Below are 21,940 nucleotides of genomic sequence, written 5' to 3' on the forward strand. Positions count from 1 at the left end.
TATTTTCTTTTGATTGTTTTGTTTGACATTTCTTGAAATCAATGCTATGCTAACTGTCCTTCAATCATTCAAAGCATGCTGGTTATATTCCTTACAGAAATCCTTGTTGACATGTTATAATTTTAAGGGGTATATTCTAGTGACAATATTTGATAAAATTAATATAAGTTACTGTAGAAAGTAAATGCGAAGAGTGTATTTTCCTCAGTGCAAATATTTAACATTGAATTTAGTTGCAATTCCATCTCTCTTCTTCCAGTTATTCAAGTAGGTATCATCCTTTATTCAGTTCCTTATGATTACAAATATTTGCTTATATGATTTTCTCACACTTATGCAATATTTTCAAAGACAGAAACAAGCCTATAAGGAAGCTCAGACTAAAATGTTTGCTTTTAGCACTTTGATGTTTTGATACACCAAATTCTAACCACATTCCTCAATCTGTTTTTTTATGAAAAAAGAACATATTAACATTATTTAAATATATATTTCCTTTCCTGTTGCTTCACGGTCAATGCCAGTGACCCTTGATTTTCAAGACAAATGCAAAAAACCCACCTCAAAACACTGAAATGTACTTTCTGGTGGTTTTTTCCCCCTCAGGACAGTTTCTCCAGCAACTGGTGTCTACTGGAGATTCCTGGGGATAGTGTAGGCAATGCTGCAGTGATCAGTACTTAAAAGATCACACTCTTTAAGAATCTTGTGACAAAAAATATCAACAATCCAGACCAATTCTCATACTGCATTTATACAAATATAATTACTGCCAAGATATCCAGCATACCTGCATAGAAGCCCTGCCTTACAGCAACTCTACCTGTCCCTAAAAAGTGAATAAATCAAGATCTTACCTTTTGTGAGACAAAGGGTTGCAGATTAGAAGATGGACAGTATTAAAAACCAGAATTAGTAACTTAACTTCTTACTGCTGCATCCCAGGCAACATTTATAGACTGAAAACATATGGATGATTGAAAAGCAGACTGAAAATCCCAGCTGACACTGGCAGACCCCCATTGAATGAGTGTGAGCATCTGCAGGAATGCACTGGAACTTGTGGAATGCAGGGCCAGTTTCCCTTCATTCCCGAACTCCCTAGTCCCAAGCCCTGAAACTCTTACCTTACAGATTTCTGAGAAAGGACAAGACACACAGATCCCAGGGTACTTTTATAGGATCTGATCTGCATATGAAGCCACCACCTCCTCTTTCTTAGGTCAAAACATTTTTGGCAATCTTAACTCCTAACAGAATTGCGATTCACATTAGAAGTGAATGGATATAATTAGACATAACAGGTCTGTGAATCAATGTCCTATAAATAATTTGACAAGAAAGCATGAGAAGGGGGGGAAGTGGGAGGGTGTGCTAAAGGAGATGAAAGGGGCAACATTGGTTCTGTAATCCATCGGATGCTGACTCACACAGAAAAAGTGAAGAGTAAGAGTCAGTGTGTCTCGTAGGAAACATGTAGGGATGGAGAGAAGGCACAAGCTCCTGCCTGCTGCAAGCACTCTGAGTCCTTAGCGTGGAAAAGCAGGAGGGGGCCTACTGAGAGGCAGAGTTATTGCTAGAGGAAAAAAATCACAGTGCAAGAGGAAGCATCTGAAAAGGAACAGAAGTTGCAGAAGTGAGAATCTGGAAATTATAAGAATGACCAAGGACTAGAATGGACCAAAGCCAAAGCAAGTAAAGGGGGGGAAGAATGAGTCTGAATGTAGTGATAAGGAAGGATATGTCAATAAAGAAGAGGAAGTCCCTGGAAGTGTTTAAGAAAAGACTGGATGTGGCACTCAGTGCCATGGTAAAGTTGATAAGGTGGTGTTAGGTCAGGTTGGACTTGACGATCTCAAAGGTCTTTCCCAGCCTAGTTGATTCTGTAATTCTGTGCAATAAATAGGGATGTGATTCCAGTGGGATAACAGCAAGTCACCATGGACAAAAGAAGCAATAAAAGAGCAGAACAAGTTCAGGCTAAAGATAAAAACTTCAAAGCTTGAGGTCATCAAGTTAAGTCCAGACAAAAGGCAAAGGAATCAAATTCTTGTTTTTGGAGCTGAAGGCTTTCAAAGATCATATGAACAGCACTATGGAAGTGTTATAGTGAACTTAAGAAATATATCCCATTGGAATCAGGAGAGACAGCTGCTGTCTCAACATAGGGTAGTCATTCAGCATTACTTTTGCAAAACAAGCGTGCTAGGAAAGATTTAATAAATTTACATCCTCTAAAATAGAGTCAGTTATAACCTATGCTGTTCTGGAAAATAGGCAACTATTTTTAGAGGGATCTGAATCTCATGATATTTTGTATAAAAAGCCAATCTACTGTTGCGATCTCTGGGATATTCCTCTCCCACATTAAGGAGGTGACAAGTTCTACATTGACAAGGATCAGAGTGGTGAAGAGAGCAGTGGAACCATTCACTTTACTGAGAAGCAATTTCCTCCCCATGCAATAGAACTGGATTTGTTCAGGGTTTGGAGGTGCTTGGTTTTGGGTAGTTCTTTTTCTTTTTTTAGTGTGGTGCTTTTGGTTTTTTGGTTTTCTGGGATTTTTTGTTTGTGTTTCTGTTTTTTGTTTCATTGTTTGTTTGGGGTTTTTTTCATGTGTTTGTCATCATTTTCCATCCTACAGTTCCTACCATAAACAAGGAAATCTGAAGTGAGTCAAATCTCAGCAGCTTCACTTGGTCCCACAGTATATTGCCTCCCCAACAGTACCAGTTGTGCTCCTGTCTCTCTTAGCATCTCCTACTCAGAGGTCTGGATAAGAAAGTGAGGTAATTCCTTCCTCCTCTTCTTTCAGCTGTCTGCATCTCTGTGATGGCAGTATAATCCTGGGTGTGGGAAGGAGATTGACAGCCATCAGTTTCATGTTTGGAGTAAATTCACACAGAAGATAAGACTGAGGCCTTTGCTTTAGCCCTAACAGCTAAACCCTCACCAGAAAATAAGGCAGCATTTCTTTCATGTCTTTGATGCAATTATATTGTGTGAGAATTGGAACTCAGGGTTTGTTTCAGGTATTTCAAGGACTCTGTACGTTGTCTTATTTTGCTGGTGCATGCAGTTTTTGACCTGGATTAAAACCGGCTACAAAGAAAAAAACTCATGGTTTTCCCACAGTCATCTGTAATACTGGCATAAAGCTAATAGCTGCCTAAAAGCCTTGATTTGCAAGATTTTTTTCAAATAGGTAAATAATCCATAAAGCTTTGAAGACTCAAAAGGAAGTAGTTTTTGAAAGGATTTTTCAAAATCACATGAAATTGAAAACATCCACAACCTGTAATGTATTGCTTGATCTATTTTCACTTCTATTTTCCCTTTCCTTTATTTGCCTTTCTTTTCCAAATCAATGTCCTACCAGTGTGAGAGCTTGAGCTCATAGGGACTGGAAAATGAATCAGTTGTACCGATGTAGTTGTCTACCCTAGACTGAGCTGAGATATATTCTTGACTCTAATAGAATTATCTACAATGGCAGCTCAGACATTCAGCTCACTCACCTACAGATTCACTTGGGCATGAAGATGACTAAAAGTAGGTATTTGAGTTTGGAATTGAATCTCATTTACATATGTAACAAACCTAGTATCGAACCTCTACTCTTCACTGAAATTTCTCTCTCCTTGAGTGCAGTTTGTGCTGATTTTTCCTCTTCATTCATTCTGACTGTGTTCACACTGGCAACAGTTACTGAAGCCAGAATTGCTTGTATTGCTACTTAAGAAAGGGGAGACAGCAGTTGTCTGAGCAGAGGAATCTCTAAATCCTTCTAGTGAGGCTGCAGTGAAGTGGGAGCCCTGAGCAGCCTTTTCTGCCAGCTCACAGACCTGTTAAAAGGCTTCTTCAAAAAGAAAATGTTTAAGGCACTTAAAAGGGGCAAATTTGCTTATTGAGCATAATGGCAAAAACTACCCCAATAAAATTTTCTCCTTTTTAATATATCCTGTTCATACTTCACCTTTACAGTGTGTTCAGTTTGGGCTAAGGACACAGCTTTCCAAGCAGCCAACAATGATAAAATGTGATCCCTCATAAACACTGCTGGGAAGCAACTGCAACTGATTGCTGTGGATGATCACTAAACAAATTACTGCAACCTGAAGGGGCATAAAGACTAACTTAGGATACATTCCTGAAAAAAAAAGCATATAGAGAACAAAATAATTTATTTCCCATTTTAGCTATATTGTAGAAGTTGTTGGGGTCTCTGTGAATTCCCTAATACTTTCTTATCTGCCATCATCGGTGATAGAAGAAAGGACTAAATAAGCTTCATGCCACAGTATTTTTCTTCATTGCCTATCTCTGACAGGCTCACCCCCTGCTCCCCTCCCTCATCCTTGTGCCTGGACAAAAATGTTGCAGCCAATCTGGGAAGGTGCTGGCTGGGAGATGTTGGGGCAAAGCACAGGGTGACTGAGGCAGAAAAAATAGTGAAAAGAGAAAGGGAACTATTGAAATTGCTAGAAAAGATGGATAAACCATTGGAAGAGCTTTAAAACCAGCTCATGGCTGGCATTTATGGGTGTGTCTTTCTGTACTGCCTCTGGCAGAGCCCAACACAGCACAGGAGAGGGTGGTTCAACGTTGAGGATAAACAAAACTTTACAAAATGAAGGTCTCGTTGTCCTTGTAAACTCATGGGTCTGCTGCTATTTTGGCTAAGTAGAAAAGGACTCTGGGAATGACTCAGCTGAATTAGAGGTAGAAAACCAAGTTATATAACCACTGTGTGTTCACATTGTGGTGGATGGTGGTCGGTTGAGTTATGTTTGTTGTGCTTAAATTGAGTGTAACTGATAAAAGCCTAATTGCTTGAAAAAGAGTGGGGTTTGCAATGATCAGATCCCATTTTGTACCTGCCTGGAGGGTCCAACTGCATCGTAACAGTTCGAGGCCCTGGCGGAGGCTTCCCATCTCTCCTGTTGTGCCCAACCAGTGTCTTGCTCCCACTGCTCCCCTCCCTGCCTCCCACAGCTCCCTTCCCACACCCTTTTCCAGAAGAAGGAGCTGGATGCAGGTAAGCAGCTGCATGGGGAAATAAAAATGTGTTAGTGTTAGCAGAACGAAGTTCTCCTGCAGAGAGTGGTTTCCCCAGGGAGGAGGGAAGCCCCTGCTCCGTGCCCTGGGAAACCCCTTTCTATGTGCCCTCAGCTCAAATACACAAATCGTGCTCAGTGTCCCCTCAGCTCAAATAGGCAAATTGTTGCTAGAGAATTGTTGCAAAAAGTTCCTAGTTCTTTGTGTTACTGTAGGTTGATTTTTGCTGCAGGAATTTTAACATTCCTAATCGTTCTCCTCTGTTGGAGGCTTCCCTCAGACCCCACATTAACTCCTCCCCACACGGGGATGTTTAAGTCCCCCTCTCTGACCCTGGCCCCTGCCTTTGGCCTCTTGTTTCTGCCTTGTTCCAGTTTGCTCCGATATAGTGTACGACTTGTTGGTTGTTATTTTTGCATTATTAAATTTCCTTCTCAGACAACTGGATCAAAGCTGCCTCTCTTTATTGAGTCGCCATTGGGGCAGAGTCCTGAGGAAACTCAAAGAGTTTGGGCCCTTTGATCATTGGGGCTCGGACCCCTCGAAATTTCATTCTCCCTCTTCTGCCTCCTTGGCAGAGCCCCGCTTTGGTTACTGTAGCTCCTGAAGCTAGCTCCAGGAGCATTTCCACCTGTATTGTGGCCTTTGTGGTGGGCAGAGTGTTGTGGGGCCTCATCTCCAGCCAGAATCTGTCCACACAAGGGTTCAGGCACAACACAAAACCTATGGATGGAGGAGAAACGCAACGTGCTAGAAGAGCAAAAAAAGAGCTTTTTGCTGCTCATCTCAAGTGCAGTTCCCTTGTTCACCCTGCCAACCTTTCTAAAATGCAGCTTGTACAAAACCAGTGATGTGTTAGTGGAGGTCTCTGATGAGCCCTTAGAAGAGCAGGACGTTTAGAAGCATGCTGACACATCCTGTGATGGGCCATGCAGCTGGGCTCTGTTTGACATCACAAGGAGTCATAGGGAAGACAGGTACTGCTCACACAAAGTGTGCTGCAAGGGCCCAAAGAGTTCAAGGGAGCACCAAAAAATCCCAGAGATGCTCAGCTGTGATGGATCCTAAACTATCATTTCTACAATGGATGGTGTCCCTTCCCAGCTCCAGCTGTCATCTGCTGCTCAAATGTTATTTTTATATTTAACAAGAAATGTCTATAATTTTAAAGCAGGGGTTGTACAGCACTAGTAAACTGGCTGAAGGATTAGACAGAGGAGACATATGAAGGTCAGTTAGGGACTGACAGTTCTGGTGGGATGGCCTAGATGTTTAGGACTTGCAACCAGCAAGTTTGAGGGAGCTGGTAAAGCTTGGCAAAAATTTCCAACGGAGTCAGTATCCCACTCTGTGTCTTGGCAAAAACAAGTTTATCAGCAGCAAGAGAACCTATCTAGCTTTGCTTCTAATTTACCAGGCTATTAGGCACATTGAATGTATTCCCAAACCATCTAATTTACTTACCCATCTGTAAAGTGTGATCAATATTTAGATACCTTATCCAACCAATGTTGTACTTTACCTTACATTTCAAATCAACATATAAATGTTGGCTGTCTAGTTCAGCTTAATGCAAAATACAACTGATTTCCTAAGAACTGATTGTTCTTAGGAAAATGAACAGGCACAATATGTTGAGAATGACAATAAACAGACAGGCCAGTCAGGTTGTGGACAGAACAGAAAGGTTGAACCTAGAAAGGCAGTGGAAGGTTTGACTGAAATTAAAAATAGAGTCCTTAGTCTTAGCTATTCTTTCTTCCATAGTCTTTTAAATGGAGATTCTACTCAGTCATCCTACATGTGAATGGACATAATTTTGTGCCATGCATGAAATAAAATTACTTCAGAGAAAGAGAGTGAGGATATCTCTTCATGCCACTTCTTCACAGTATTGGATTGAATGCTTGTCACTGCTTGGAATGAAATTTGAGTTTCCTATACTTTTAATCTTAACCAAAAGAGCAAAATTTTTCAATTATTAAAAATAATATTTTATAGTTATATACGTATTTTTATATGTGTATGTGTATGCTAAATGCTTCAAGAATCTTTTCTCCTATTATTTTTTTTCCTAAGAAGATGAAAATCACTTGAAAGACTGTAGTTTTACTCCATCAAAGAAATGTATACTTCTCACTGAAAGAGGAATAATAAATCCATATAAATATTACTGTTCTTCATGCATTTTTAAAAATGAAAATGGAAAAATGTTTTGCTGTCAGCTATACTTTTAAATGTGAAGATAAACTGTGAACATGTACTTCAAAAATAATGAAGGCTAGAATAAATAAATAAATAAAACATGATAGTCGCTGTTCATATGCAAGGGTCTCTACTGTCTTTATTACCTAAACATAAATGATAATTACTGAAGAAAGCAACACAGAGGTTTACATTTTATGCATGCCTCAGGTCACTTTTTTAGTCTTGGGAACCTCATTCCTCTTCTTCTATCTTCTTATGAATCTCCCTGCTCTTGGCTCGGAGCTTGTTGACCTGTGACTCTGCAATGTCAGCCCGCTCCTCGGCTTCCTCCAGCTCGTGCTGGATCTTGCGGAACTTGGACAGGTTGACATTGGACAGCTCCTCCTGTGAGGGATGAGGGAGTTGTGAAAACAACAGGCAGCATGTGGACATTTATTATCAAAAAACAGGGCAAACAAAAATTCAAATGCCACAGATGGTCTAGCGGAGGAGATTCAAAACCAAGCTGTTGAAAGGGTTTATGTGTGTCAGAAGAGAAAAGAATACTGGAATGTGAAAAAAGACATTATACAAAACATGGTCTAGGCTTCATGTCATAGTCCTGAATATACAGACAGGTGCTTCTGACATCTAGGCCAGAGTATAAGCAAAGAAACAGTGTGGGAAATGAGGCTTATAGCAAAACAAATACGTTTGGGGAAATATATTTCGTCCCAAACCCAGCAAGTCTTACTGTCACATTCCCCATTGTATCAAAATATCATCATATTGCATCAAAACAGTCAAGGTTTCAAAAAGGTGTATGGAGGAAAACATGAATACAGAATTTCACCTCCACAAGAAAAAAGTCTGGTTTGGACAAACTGGTACTTACAGCCTCCTCAGCTTGTCTCTTGTAGGATTTCACTTTCATTTGCAGCTTGTCCACCAGATCCTGCAGCCTGAGGACATTCTTCCTGTCTTCCTCAGACTAAAGTAGTAGGCAAACAGGAAAGAGAGTCAATTCTTGCTTCTATATCACTCAGGGTGAACAATTCCCCTTGGAGATGTGTGTGCAAAATGTGCCTGGCTGTGAGCAGACGGTGTCAGGCCGGTCTCCTCCTGCCTTACCTGGTAGGTCAGTTCCTTCACCCTCCGCTCGTACTTGCGCACACCCTTCACGGCTTCAGCGCTGCGCTTCTGCTCAGCATCAACCTCCCCTTCCAGCTCCCGCACCTGCAAGGACAAGCCCAGCCCTGCAGCTTCCCTGACAATGTCTCTGCAAGGACACGCTCACTCACACCCAACCCCAGCCCTACACACCCTGGCCTCCAGCTTCTGGATCTGCTTCTTCCCTCCCTTCAGTGCCAGCTGTTCAGCCTCTTCCAGCCGATGCTGCAAGTCCTTCACTGTCTGGTCCAGGTTCTTCTTCATCCTCTCCAGGTGGGCACTGGTGTCCTGCTCCTTCTTCAGCTCTTCTGCCATCATGGCCGCCTGATCAGAGCAAAAGGTCAAAGCCATTTTGAGACTGGACATATTTTGGAGAGAGTATATTCCCCATCAGCAATGCTAGGAGTGTCCAACTCACATCTGTGATGGCCTTCTTGGCCTTCTCCTCAGCATTGCGGGCTTCCTGGATGGTATCCTCCATTTCACTCTGGATCTGGGAAATGTCCGTTTCCAGCTTCTTCTTGGTGTTGATCAAGCTAGTGTTCTGTTGAAAAGAATGAACAAGGTTTTGGTTTTGTTAGCTTAGAATATCGTATTGAATACAGCAAGTTGTGCCATCAGGTCCCATTGGATTCTAAAGAGAACTACTGTTGTAGCTATTATTTTCTCAGATATGATGTGCTTTGGTATTTTGTGAGCATCCTCCATGATGAGTTTTCTCACAGTTTCTCAGACAACAAAGGAATTTAGACCGAAAAATGAAAAAAATACTTTCCTGAACTTTTTCAGTCTAGTGACCATAAAAATTTGGAAGAGGTCTATAGAATACTTATAAAGACATTGTTAAATTGCATTAATGACAGAGTTAGCATGGTCCTGTTTTGTTCATGGTCAGCCTGCATTTGCCTTTCAAGTCTCAAATAGAAATGTGAAAAGTGTTGAACTCAAGTAAAAGTGTAAGAACCTCACACACTTCTCTGAATTTCTTAATATTAAGGTATCTATACTGTTGTCTACTGGAATTCAAATTGTATCTACATCTGAAAGGGAAGTCATAATATTATCTATTACTTCTTATTAACTGTGAAAGCCACTGCATTTAACAAAATACTGTTACAGCTCAGCCAGTCTTAAATTCATTTACACGTTTGGAGCAATACTATAAATAGTAACTACATTTATAGACCGACCTGGCTATGGAGGAGCTGCACACGCTCACTGGCATCCATTAATTCCTGCTCAGCCAGTTTTCTGGATCTCTCTGTCTGCTCCAGGGCTGCCCGGAGCTCCTCAACTTCAGCCTGCAGCAGGTTTGCCCTGCGCTCCACCATGGCCACCTGCTCCTTCAAGTCATCCTGTGCTCTGACAGCATCATCCAAGTGCAGCTGAGTGTCCTGGAAAGAGAGATATGACAGATTGGGAGGTGTGTGTTTTCTATTTTCCCATCAATTTAGAACTGAAAGAATTGTAATGTGGAAAAAAATATAGCAGTGTCAGAAATCAGCACATCTTTAATTGTGCCATACCTTGAGCACTGCCTGAGTGTTTCTCAGGTTCTTCTGTGCCTCTGCAGCCTGGCGGTTGGCGTGGCTCAGCTGGATCTCCATTTCATTCAGGTCTCCCTCCATCTTCTTCTTCAGCCTCAGGGCTTCATTCCTGCTCCTGATCTCAGCATCCAGAGTGCTCTGCATGGAGTCCACAATTCTGAGGTGGTTTCTCTTCATCTGGTCAATCTCCTCATCTTTCTCTGCTATCTTCCTGTCAATCTCAGACTTCACTTGGTTGAGCTCAAGCTGCAGGCGCAGGATCTTCCCCTCCTCATGTTCCAGGGAAGCCTGGATAAGGGGACACAAACATTGATAAAATCAAAAATATTTTCAGAAATCTCAGCTGCACTCTGCAGCCAGAACAGAGAGGACCCAGGCCTTTTCAGACCAGTTTCCTCATTTATTTAGTGCAGACACCAGTGATTATGGTTATGTACCTCAGCTTCCTCCAGGGAGGCTTGCAGTTCAGATTTCTCCTGCTCAATCTGCTTCTTGACTTTCTCCAGCTCATGAATTGCCTTCCCTCCCTCTGCAATCTGCTCCGTCAGGTCAGAAATCTCCTCTGCAAGGAAGGGTGAAAAGCAGCATGGTCAGGCACAGAGCAGAATGGGAAGGCCTCTGGTGCATCAAGGGGCCAGGCATGTTCTTATCCCTGCAGGCCCAGAGCTGCTAAGTGTGGCAGAAAGAAAAGCTTCTGAGCATGGCCAGCGAGAAGCAGAGGGCCAGGGACTTACGCTGCAAGTTCTTGTTCTCCCGCTTCATTGTTTCCAGGTGGTCCAGGGACTCCTCATAGGCATTCTTCATCTTGAACAGCTCCGTGCTGAGAGAGCGCGACTCCTTCTGCGAGGCCTCCAGCTCAGCCTGCGTTTCCTCATACTTCTGCTTCCATTCTGCCAGGATCTGGAGAGAAACGGGGTGTGAGTCAGGCTGTGGCCATCACGGGGCCATGCTGTGGCCAGGAGTGCTGGTGCTGGAGGCCCAAAGACCTTGTCAAAGTTCTTCTGCTTCTTATCCAGAGCAGCACAGGCAGCATTGGATCTCTCCACATCAATCATCAGGTCCTCCACTTCATTCTGCAGCCTCTGCTTTGTCTTTTCCAGGGAGGCACATTTGGCATTGACAGCCTCAACATGTTCCTCTGCATCCTGCAGGCGCTGGGCCAGCTTCTTCCTTTAAAGTGATAAGCATAAGTAAGCAAATGGGTTGCCTGTGGTATGAAGCACCATGTTTTTCACAACAACAAACTTGGCCTCTTGGTACTGTGTGACCCGCATTCATAGATACGCATAAGACTTCTCGCAGACAGCCTCTCTATTTCCCTTATTCTTAATTCTAGAAAAATACTGGAGCTGTTTCCGCTGTCCTGGTCTCTCTCTGCTACTCTGGACCTTTCTGCTTTTCCCTAATGCGTAACTGCTTTCTGTCATATTTTGTCTCTTTGTGACCCCACCTAAAGGAGGACATTGACTTCTTCCTGACAGTGTTACAGTTGGTTCCTCAATTTCCATTCTTAATCTCAGCCGATGTTCTCCACATTCCCCACGTACTTGGCCTCCTCGAGCTCCTCAGTGCGCTGAATCGCGTCCGTCTCGTATTTGGTTCTCCATTGGGCCACTTCACTGTTGGCCTTGGACATGGCTCTCTGAAGCTCTGCCTTGGCCTCCTGCTCCTCCTCATATTGTTCCCGGAGCAAGTCACAGTCGTGGCGAGCAGACTGCAGGGCGTGGGCCAGGGCATTCTTGGCCTTGGGAAAAGAAAAAAGCAGTGCGATAATGAATGGAAATATCCTGGGAAATTTCCTTAATGAGACCACCTTGGAAAGACTGGTGATAAAAAAGATGAGAATTTACTAAAGAATTGACTGCAGGATAAGAGAAGCAATGCCTCTATGGGATAATTTGCACTCCATTATCTAACTGGTTCTTGTTATCACTTTCATCTTGATTAACTGATTTCATATGTTTTGGAAAAAGCCTTCTCACTTTTATCTCTTCATCTAAATGCCTCTTGAGTTCCTCAATCTGTTGGGTGAAAGCCTGTTTGCCTCTTGACAGCTGAGAAACCAAAGCATCCTTCTCCTCCACCTGGCGTGAATATTCACCTGAGAAAATATGCAGATATACAACAGTGTTAATGCCATTGATGGTGACACTGCTAACATTTGAAGATGTAAAATCAGATAGTTTGCATACCATGCTGAAATTTATGATCCCATTACAAGCCTTTCACAGTAGATGTGACACAAAGTGTGTTGGAAAGACCATAGGCCAAAAGAAGAGTAATTTTTGCAATAACTCTAAGACATTATTGATCTGCACATGTAGATATGGGTGTGTCACCTGACTCTGTCTGCAGACGAGCTCTTTGAGCATTGAGGTCATTGATCATGCGCTGATGTTCTTCTTCCTTGGTCTTAAGCTCACTCAGCTGATCTTCCAGAGTGCGGCACATCTTCTCCAGGTTGGCCTGTGTTTCAGAATATGGAAAGTGATGAGTTAACCATCCACACTCTAAACAAGGCCAGGTGCAAGAATGGTGTTGTATTCTATTGGGTCATTGAAACCTATAAAATATTTGTGTACCTTGGCTTTGGAGACAGACTCCATGTTGCTGGCCAAGTCATCAATCTCCATCTTCATCTCACTTTTCTCCTTCTCCAGCTTCTGCTTCACGCGTTGCAGGTTGTCGATCTGCTCCCCCAGCTCAGCTGTGCTGTCCGCGTGCTTCTTGCGCAGGGCGGCAGCCGTGGCTTCGTGCTGCAGCGTGGCCTCTTCCAGGTCACGCCGCATCTTCTGGAATTCTGCCTCACGCTTCTTGTTCATATCAATCTGGGCTGCTGTGGCCCCTCCTGCCTCTTCCAGGCGCTCGCTGATCTCCTCCAGCTCCCTGGACAGGTCAGCCCGATGCTTCTCTGCTTTAGCGCGAGAGGTTCGCTCGGCCTCAATTTCCTCCTCCAGCTCCTCAATGCGGGCCTGCACAACACCAGGGACCCTTCACACCCGTGCCCTCCTCCTGCCTGAGCTGAGCCTGAGCATGGGAGGGGAAGGAACAGAGACTTGCCTGCAGCTCCTTGATTTTCTTCTGAAGTTGCATGCCCAGGGCTTGTTCATCCTCAGTTTTGCTCTGGATCTGGCTGATTTCAAAGTCTTTCCTTTGGACCAAGTGAACCGTGTTAGAGATCAAAGAGAAAAGACAAGTGCTGCAACCCAGCACTCAGGTAGCCCAGAGTCACACTTACTTCTTCAGTTTCTCATCCAGCTGCTGCTTGTCATTCTCCAAATCCATGATGCTGTCCTGGGCCAGCTTCAGGTCTCCTTCCAGTTTCCTCTTAGCTCTCTCCAGGTCCATGCGCAGTTTCTTCTCTTGCTCTAGGGACCCTTCCAGCTAAACACAACAAGACCATCAGGGCTCTGCCAGCCAGGTCAGGCTCCATACCTGTCCTGTTCCTGCTCTATGTCTGTGTGCTTACATCATCCACTTGCTGTTCCAGCTTGGTCTTGGCTTTGGTCAGAGTATTGACTTTGTCCTCCTCTGCCTGCAGGTCATCCAGGGTCTGCTGATGGGCCTCTTGGAGGGCTTTCTTCTCTTTTGTCAGCTTGGCAATGGTCTCGTCCAGAGCTGCCATCTCCTCAGTCAAGTTTTTCACCTTCATGAAGAAAGGAGCAAATGTAAATAAAGGAAGTAGATACAGAAGTTCTGTGATAGCACACAGCCCATTTTCTGGAGTGGAAGTGACAGGTTCTGCCTCCTACCTTGTTTTCAGTGGCATGTTTTTCTTTCTCCACCTTGGCTAGTGTTAGCTCAAGGTCATCAATATCTTTCTTCAGCTCTGAACATTCATCTTCCAGCTTCCTCTTCTTGGCTGTCAACTCTGCATTAATTTCTTCTTCATCCTCAGCCCTTTCAGTCACCTCCTTAATTTTGGCTTCCAGCTGTATTTTTGTTTTGATGAGCTGGTCACACCTTTCCTCAGCATCGGCCAAAGCATCAGCTTCCTATTGGCGAAAAATGGATTTGTTTGCTAATCACAACTATTTTCAAAAGCTGAAGAGAGAGATGGTACTTCTGACTGAGGAAAAAAACTATTTAATTTTTTTTTTTCTTTTAAGAAGTCTTTTATTGCCCAGTCTCTTTTAAATCAGAGTAGGTTTTTATTCTATTTCATTTTTTTACTCTCATCAATTTATTTTTTTTGGATAATAATATCCAGTTATACTTCTATTCTCAAGAATTTTGAATACTTGATCTGAAAATTAATACTTCATTTAAATATATTGAGATTTCCTTCTTTATCTGTTTAGGAGCTTTTCTTGCCAAGACTTACATTGAATTAATTTTCTTTGAATGAGAAAAATTGAATATTGTCTAGGTGCAATCAGAAGTTTCAATTTGAATCTGAATTTTGAATCTGTGGAGCAAATATCTAAAGACACAAGGTAAGATTTCCATATTGACCATTCCCTTGATCTCCCAATGGACTTAGGAGGTACATATAGGGCTGTGACAGAATGTAGAGGGTTTTTGTGTGTCCTTGGAAAAGTGCTTGCAGAAAGACAGGTGGCATAACATGTATCATATAAAATGGTATAGAGGTATTTCATCTGGGCAGCTGATTGAAACCAGAGTAAGTTGTCTAATAAATTGCTCCACAGACTTTGCTAGCTGTACATACTAAATCTCCAGTGACTACAATGGATGTTACATTGTGAGCCTGGAGAAACAGACTTACATGCATACCTGCTTCAAAAGTCATTCCCAAGCTAGAACCTCATATTATAATGGTTCACTGAGTGGTCTGAATTTTACCTTCTATTGCTCATATTAAATATTTTCTCAGGCAATTTATTGTGTAACATGAGAGTTATGTGCTCTGAGGGTACATGGAAGAAATACACTAATGATACTTACAGATTGCACTTGGAGCTGCAGGTCATTTTTCTCCTGCATTAGAGATGCCATTTTCTCCTCCAGCTCCTTCCGCTTTGCTTCAGACTTCGCAAGCTCTTCCTTGGTTTTCTCAAACTCCCCCTTCATGTTGGCCATTTCCTTCTCAGACTCTGCACTCTTCAGCAAAGGCTTGATCTTGAAGAACAGCTTCATCCATGGCCAGTGTTTGACATTCATGAATGCACGAACGTTGTACTGGATGCAGAAGATGGATTCCCTGAGGCATAATTAAAATGTATAATGAATGTTCACAGTCTGACGAGTGTCAACACTTTCCCATGAGCAAAGTGACTTTGACTGAAGAAGAGGAAGCTGTACCTCCGTTCTACCATTCTCCGGTACTCCACTCTCATCAGGAAGCCCCTGCATCTAGCCTGGGTGCGGGTGATGAGCTCTGCAAGCTTCTCATCTCTCATCTCCTCCAGGAGCCCCAGCAGCCCAGCTTTGAAGAACACCTGGAGAGAAGGAATGTTGCAGCACATCACTGTCAGGTATAGCAAAGCCCAGGCAGACAGTGAATGGAGGGGTTTGTACCTTGGTGTGTCCAAATTTGTACTGGGTGTGGTCCACATCGATCGAGCCGAGGAGCTTCTCAGAAGCCTTCTTGCTATCGATGAACTGTCCCTCGGGGATGGCACTGGCATTAAGCACCTTGTATCTGTGGAATCAGGGAAAACAGAAATGAAGACAATGTCAAGTCAAGAATATTCAGTTTACTGAAACAAAGAACAGTGTTTGCACAGAATCAGGCTGAGGAAGTTGGGATTTCATCCCTGGTTTAGAGTTATTTTTCTGATGAAGTCTTAACCTGGTAACAAATTTAAGGAAACTTTTCCAGTCTTTAGCAGGCCGGCCATGATGAAGAGGACATTGGTTTCCAGACAGTTCAATCCATATCCTTTTACTGAAATTATGCTATAGAAAATTACTTGAGAGCAACATTGCTACTTTCCTAAACTCTGTATTGGAGAAAAGCCTCTTCCCCTGAAACTTGCAGCTGATGCAATGGCCAATGAACTCTTAGTTTGTAATTTTTACCTGAGAACCTGCTTCCACCAATCCCAGACTGCATTTATTAATCTTGTATTCACTGGCTTCTGAAGCTCTACTGAGCTTCCATACTCAAATGCCCCAGCAGTCAGTGAGGACACCTGACACTCTTCATTTCTCAACAATTTTTCTTTTGCTAGCCATGTATGTTGCCTTTTGCTATGCACCCCAGCATTCCCTTTTATTCTAGTTATAACCAGAATGAGCTAGTGTTGAAAAATATCCCCAAGTGATAAAATAGTTAAGACATAATATATCAATAGGAAAGACAGAATGGAAATCAGAAAGGAAACTGACCTCTGTTTGAAGTCAGCATAGAGGATTCTGCTGGGGAACCCCTTCCTGCAAATCCTGATCCCTTCCAGCACGCCGTTACAGCGCAGCTGGTGCAGCACCAGCTCGTGCTCCATGGCACCTAAGCAATAAGACAATTATTTGTTAATTCATGATAAAACGTGGAGAGTAATGGCTGCATCACACTATTTTTTATCTCTGCTTGGAGTTCTTACCAGGTGTTTTAGACTCATTGGGGATGATACAGCGCACAAAATGGGGATGAGTGCTCCGCAGATTGGTCATCAGCTTGTTGAGGTTTTCCTGTGGGTTCATGAGTAACAATTTTTAATTAACAAATAATACCTCCTCACTTACACTTTCAGATCTGAGAAAAGTCTTGTAAAGCATTAACAGATTGTAATTCCCAGCCTTTCACTCTTGACTAATGAACAAAATTTTAGAATGTGTTTTTACAAGACTAGGGGATATATCCACTCAGCCAGAACTGCTATGTATATGATGACCAGTTGTTCATAACAAAATGCATATTTTTGAGTAAAAGAAGTTTCTTTGTAATAACAATATTCTTATGGTTTGTACCTTGGCGTGTAGCCTGACCTAAGTGCTTTTTCTAGCATTTAAAGAAAGGTGAGATCGAGATATACCTTCCTCAGCTTGCCTCAGCCATCTTGCTGTCAGCTCATATATGAATAACCAAAGAATTATTTTTGATAATGAAAAATGTTAAGAGCTGCTGTTAAATGGCCTTATAGCAGCTAGAGTGAGGTTTTACAGTCTTCAACTCAAAACAAACAAAATAAAACAACCCAGGGAGGAAGTAGAGGGAATGACTTCTTTACTCACCCTGAAAAGAGCTGAGACGGTCTGGAAGGAAGAACCCTTCTTCTTGCCTCCCTTCTTGCCACCACCACCACCACCACTAGCCTCTGAAGAACACCAAAAATAATAAAAAAAAGATGGTTTTGCAACTTGCAAAGACTAAGATTTTTCATAAATGCCAGTCATGATAAGAATGGAACCTAGAAAGAAACAATAGCTCACAATTATGGCTCTGGTAGAGTCATTAAAGAAAAATGGAAATCCAAATTTCAGAGAACTGACCTGCCTCTCCTCCAGCAGAGGCAAAGAGTAAGGCCAAGGTCTTCAGGGATGACTTTTGATACAGCCCCACAACAGTTTCATTCAGAGGGTCTTTGTTCTTGTCAAGCCAGCCAGAGATGTTGTAGTCCACTGTGCCAGCATAGTGCACCAGGGAGAAGTGGGCCTCAGCCTTGCCTTTGCCAGGCTTGGGCTTCTGGAAATTGTTGGACTTGCCCAGGTGCTGGTCATAGAGCTTGTTCTTGAAAGAGGTGTCAGTTGCCTTGGGGAACATGCACTCCTCTTCCAGGATGGAGAAGATGCCCATGGGCTGGGAGAAGCACAAGGAAGGAGGGAGGACAAGATGAAAAGGCAGAAAGACTCAGAGATTAATTAACTTCCTGAGTGGGACAATATTACTGCTCTCAGGGATCGTTCTGTTCAGCAAATCATAAATAATACAAATTGATCTCCAGTATCATATTTACCATTTCAAGCTGCATTTAGAAATATATATACAATTAATGCATTTCTGAAAATACCTCACATTGTGAATTACAGAAATACCTTCTCAATGAGCTCAATGCAGGCAGCCAGGTCCATGCCAAAGTCAATGAACTCCCATTCAATGCCCTCCTTCTTGTACTCCTCCTGCTCCAGCACGAACATGTGGTGGTTGAAGAACTGTTGCAGTTTCTCATTGGTGAAGTTGATGCACAGCTGCTCCAGGCTGTTGAACTGCACAATTACAAATCAGGATTATTATTAATGTAAGTTAAATAAGAAAAGGGTAAATAACAGTGCTGCCTATTTGTACCACACAGAGGAGGATTTTTAAATGCTCCATCTTTATTGATCAAACAGTTTGGAACTCCTCTTAGTATGTCTCCTTGTCAACCTGCACTTTATCCATATATTTATGACTCTAGAAGCTTAGATATTTTTAATAACTCAGGCTTTGTCAGCTTTGATATCTACTAGACTGCACTAATTCACTTACAGGAGAGTAAGACACAGCACAATACTATATCCAACATTCACAAATGTTGATTTCAAATCACGTGCCAAGCCTTCAGCAAAAAAATCTGCACTTACGCTTTTCATTTGCATATGAAAAAATCTATTTCCAACTAAAACCCTATGGGAATCAGAATGGTCTAGATACATCATAAAGGATCAAACCAATAAAAATAAATAAATATTTGTTTTAAAAAAAGAAAAAAACCCAACCAACCAACCAAACAAAAAAAAACCCAAAAAAAAAAAAAAAAAAAAAAACCAGCAACATTACTTCTGAAGTATTTTGTCATGTAACAGTGTGACTTTAACAAGCAGGCTAATAAAAACCTGTTCCTTACATCAAAGATTTCAAAGCCAGCAATGTCCAGGACACCAATGAAGTACTGCCTGGGTTGCTTCGTGTCCAGCTGTTGGTTGATGCGAACAACCATCCACAGGAACATCTTCTCAAACACTGCCTTTGCCAGGGCACCAACTGAATTGTATACCTGAAATGTAAAACAAAATGCATGTTGTTATCATGCAGGACAAAAGAGAAAGTCCAGAGAACCTGTCCACAAAACGGGGTGTTATTACCTGCTGCACAGTTTGGCCCTTGGTCACGTATTCATTCCCCACTTTTACTCGGGGGTAGCAGAGAGCCTTGAGCAGGTCTGCTGAGTTCAGACCCATCAGGTAGGCAGCCTTGTCAGCAACTAAACACCAAAACAATCAGTTGTTAAGGTACCAGGAAACACTACTGTCCTTTTAAAAAATATAATAAAGAGCGATTCCAGTAAAAATCAAAATAGTAGTAAAAATTAAAAAGGTATACATATTAATGGCAGCATTCTTTGGGAGACACTGGACCTTACAATTTGCATTATTTAAAATAATCTGAAATGTGTTGCAGAAGAAAAGTCCTCTGGCTAGGACCCACTGATATTCTACAATACTGACATGGGGGAAATGCACAGTCTGGGTCAATCATTCCGACTCTGACATGCTGCCTTTAACTGAGAGAATGTTCACTGTCTCCAGTGCTCTGGGATGGATTGTGCTGGTACCTTCTGTGCCATCAGGCTCTGCCTGCTCCTCTCGTTGTTTCTGCTTGAACTTCAGGTTCCCATAGTGCATGACAGCCCCTGTCAGCTTGTAGATGGCTGTTTTCTCATCAGCACTGAAGCCCAGGATGTCAATGGCACTCTAACAAAAGAGTTGTAAAGGTGAATGCTCCAGCTGTTAAAAGTCAGACAAAGGAAACTTCACCTAGGAGAAATTCTGCTACTTACATCAGTGGCCATCAGCTCTTCCTGGTCGTTAATGCTGGGAACTGTGATCTCACCTTGACTCACATACAGATAGTCATAGGGGTTGGTGGTGATCAGTAACATCTCTGAAAAGAAAGACAAAACCCACTCAGGTCAAATGGGATCAGCACTGGAAGGAATTCAATGTTGTTCCATGACCTTTGCCTGAAGGAGTCCGTGATTTTCCCTACCAATGAGCTCTGGCTTCCTGTTGGACATGATCTGATAAAAGATGTGGTAGCTCCTTTCCGCCTTCAGCTGGAAAGTGACTCTGGACTTCTCCAGTAGATCTGGCAAGGATGGTAGGACAGAGTCAAGCACAAGGAGTGGGGAAGGCTGGAGAGAAGGGGATCAGGCCACAAGGGTGTCTTACATGTTTCAATGTCAGCAGAAGCCAGTTTGCCTGTGGCACCAAAGTGGATTCTGATGAATTTACCCTGAAAGCAGCAGGAAAGTCAATTGAGACTTATTTAACCAATCTGGACAGCAGGAATAATCAAACTGGTGTTGACAGTTGTCCCAAGTAACAACTCACAAAGCGTGAGGAGTTGTCATTCCTCACGGTCTTGGCATTTCCAAAGGCCTCCAGCAGTGGGTTGGCACTGATGATTTGATCCTCAAGTGTCCCCTAAAACAGAAGTCTTCTTGTCATGATCGAGCTCATCAAGAAATTGAATAGTTGCAGGTTCCTGGCCCTGAGACCTCACCTGCATTTTGCCTGAGGTCTGCTCCTCCTTCTTCTTGTCTCCACTGGCTGCAATTGTTGCAAAGTACTGGATGACACGCTTTGTGTTGACAGTCTTCCCGGCCCCGGATTCTCCGCTGCCAAAGCCAAGGGAGAAGCAGAGGGTGTGTGGTCAGGCAGGAGGTCCCCTGGCCCCGGGCAGCCCCGCAGGGACCCGCGCAGGGGGTGTACGTACGTGATCAGGATGGACTGGTTCTCCCGATCTGTGAACAAGGCAGAAATACAGAAATCAAAACTCAATGGGCAAGAGAGGAAGAATGAAACATAGTCATGTAAGTTTGTTTGGCCTGATGTCAGCTTGACTTAAACAAGAAAACCTCCAAAGCACCTGAGTGCAGAGGTGTCTTTCATTTAAAACAATAGAAACAATAGTATGAAGATAGTAAACCTCACAACACATGTGTGTCTCAGAAGCAAGAAAGCTTTGAAGAAGTCACTTTGCTGAGACAGAGTAGCTCTTCAGAGAAATGAATGATTCAATGCCTGTGAGACAGACAGAGCCACTCACCAGTCAGCATGAACTGATAGGCGTTGTCAGAGATGGAGAAGATGTGTGGAGGGGCCTCCTGGCGCTTCTTGCCTCGGTAGGCCAACACCACCTCGGGGTTGTACACCGGCAGCCACTTGTAGGGGTTGACAGTGACGCAGAAGAGACCCGAGTAGGTCTGTGAGGAAGGGACACAGCACGTTGGCTTCCCCTGAGCCTGGCCCAGCCGCTCCTCAGGCTGCCCAAAGGAAGCTGCTGCTGCTGCCACTTACGTAGATCATCCAGGCTGCGTAACGCTCTTTGAGGTTGTACAGCACAGCGGGTTCGTGCAGGTGGGTCATCATGGCCATGTCCTCGATTTTGTCATACTTGGGAGGGTTCATGGAGAAGATTTGATCTTCCTTCACCGTCAGGGTCTGTCAGAAGGCAGGAAGATACATGCATTTCAGCTAAGAGCCAGAGTGGGAATGAACTGCTGTATGTAAATCTTGCACTTTACCCACCTCTCCCCCTTCCGTCTTGACAGTGACTTTGCCTGATTCCCTGCTCGTGATTGTGCTCTTCACATAGGACTCCTTTGCATGTACCACGAAGACAGATGACTTGGCATCAAAAGGTTTGTTCTGGGCCTCAATTCTCTCCTTCTCTGACTTTCGGAGGTAAGGAGCAGCCTCCCCAAAGATGGCCATCTCAGCGTCCGTAGACATGGCTGCTGTTTACCATGTGCAGCAAGGCACAGCGCTGAAATGAAGAAGCAGTTCTGAGTGAAGGGGAAAATTTCTTATTAGCAGCCACCTTGGGCTTGGTAGTGTTCTGCTCTGCCTATTATTATGGTCTTCCTTTATGGTTTATCTGCCTTTTCACCTTGATGTCTTTTTATTTACTTTAATCTTAAAGAAGATTGGTTTCTTTTATTAAGGTGAAGTTTTTTCTCTTTTTCCAGTTTACAAATTCAGTTCCTAAGATCTTACTATGTTTTAGTAGCCTATGTAGAATATTAGATGGATTGGCAGATTAATTGGTAATCAAAGATGCAGCGGAAATACCAAGCAGAAACAGGAGAGAT

General features: G+C 43.0%; 1 protein-coding gene across 1 annotated transcript; it reads right to left on the reverse strand.

Annotated features, from left to right (window-relative positions):
- Nucleotides 1–7,376: 7,376 nt before the first annotated feature.
- On the reverse strand, nt 7,377–21,596 carry LOC136369349 (myosin-1B-like). The gene is made up of 38 exons (XM_066332131.1): nt 21,378–21,596; nt 21,147–21,290; nt 20,896–21,052; nt 20,563–20,590; nt 20,350–20,464; nt 20,178–20,270; nt 20,016–20,079; nt 19,834–19,932; nt 19,625–19,728; nt 19,400–19,538; nt 18,930–19,048; nt 18,692–18,841; nt 17,901–18,071; nt 17,358–17,664; nt 17,100–17,182; nt 16,469–16,556; nt 16,257–16,374; nt 15,444–15,567; nt 15,228–15,364; nt 14,871–15,126; nt 13,715–13,957; nt 13,432–13,608; nt 13,201–13,346; nt 13,023–13,113; nt 12,545–12,934; nt 12,302–12,428; nt 11,945–12,063; nt 11,510–11,706; nt 10,949–11,132; nt 10,697–10,862; nt 10,400–10,524; nt 9,942–10,250; nt 9,606–9,809; nt 8,834–8,959; nt 8,569–8,739; nt 8,377–8,481; nt 8,141–8,236; nt 7,377–7,650 (listed from the first exon to the last, which is right to left on the reverse strand). The coding sequence occupies exons 1-38, from the start codon at nt 21,579–21,581 to the stop codon at nt 7,498–7,500; spliced, it is 5,829 nt and encodes a 1,942-aa protein (XP_066188228.1). The 5' UTR covers nt 21,582–21,596; the 3' UTR covers nt 7,377–7,497.
- Nucleotides 21,597–21,940: the final 344 nt, after the last annotated feature.

The sequence above is a fragment of the Sylvia atricapilla genome, chromosome 18, assembly GCF_009819655.1.
Source record: "Sylvia atricapilla isolate bSylAtr1 chromosome 18, bSylAtr1.pri, whole genome shotgun sequence".
Lineage (NCBI taxonomy): Eukaryota > Metazoa > Chordata > Aves > Passeriformes > Sylviidae > Sylvia > Sylvia atricapilla.

Coding starts and splice junctions, on each gene's coding strand:
- LOC136369349 (XM_066332131.1), bottom strand. CDS start 21,581: ATGTCTACGGACGCTGAGATGGCCATCTTTGGGGAGGCTGCTCCTTAC. Junction 20,080..20,177: donor ATGACAACTCCTCACGCTTT/GTGAGTTGTTAC, acceptor TGCTGCTTTCAG/GGTAAATTCATCAGAATCCA. Junction 13,114..13,200: donor CTGGATGAGAAACTGAAGAA/GTAAGTGTGACT, acceptor CTTGGTCCAAAG/GAAAGACTTTGAAATCAGCC.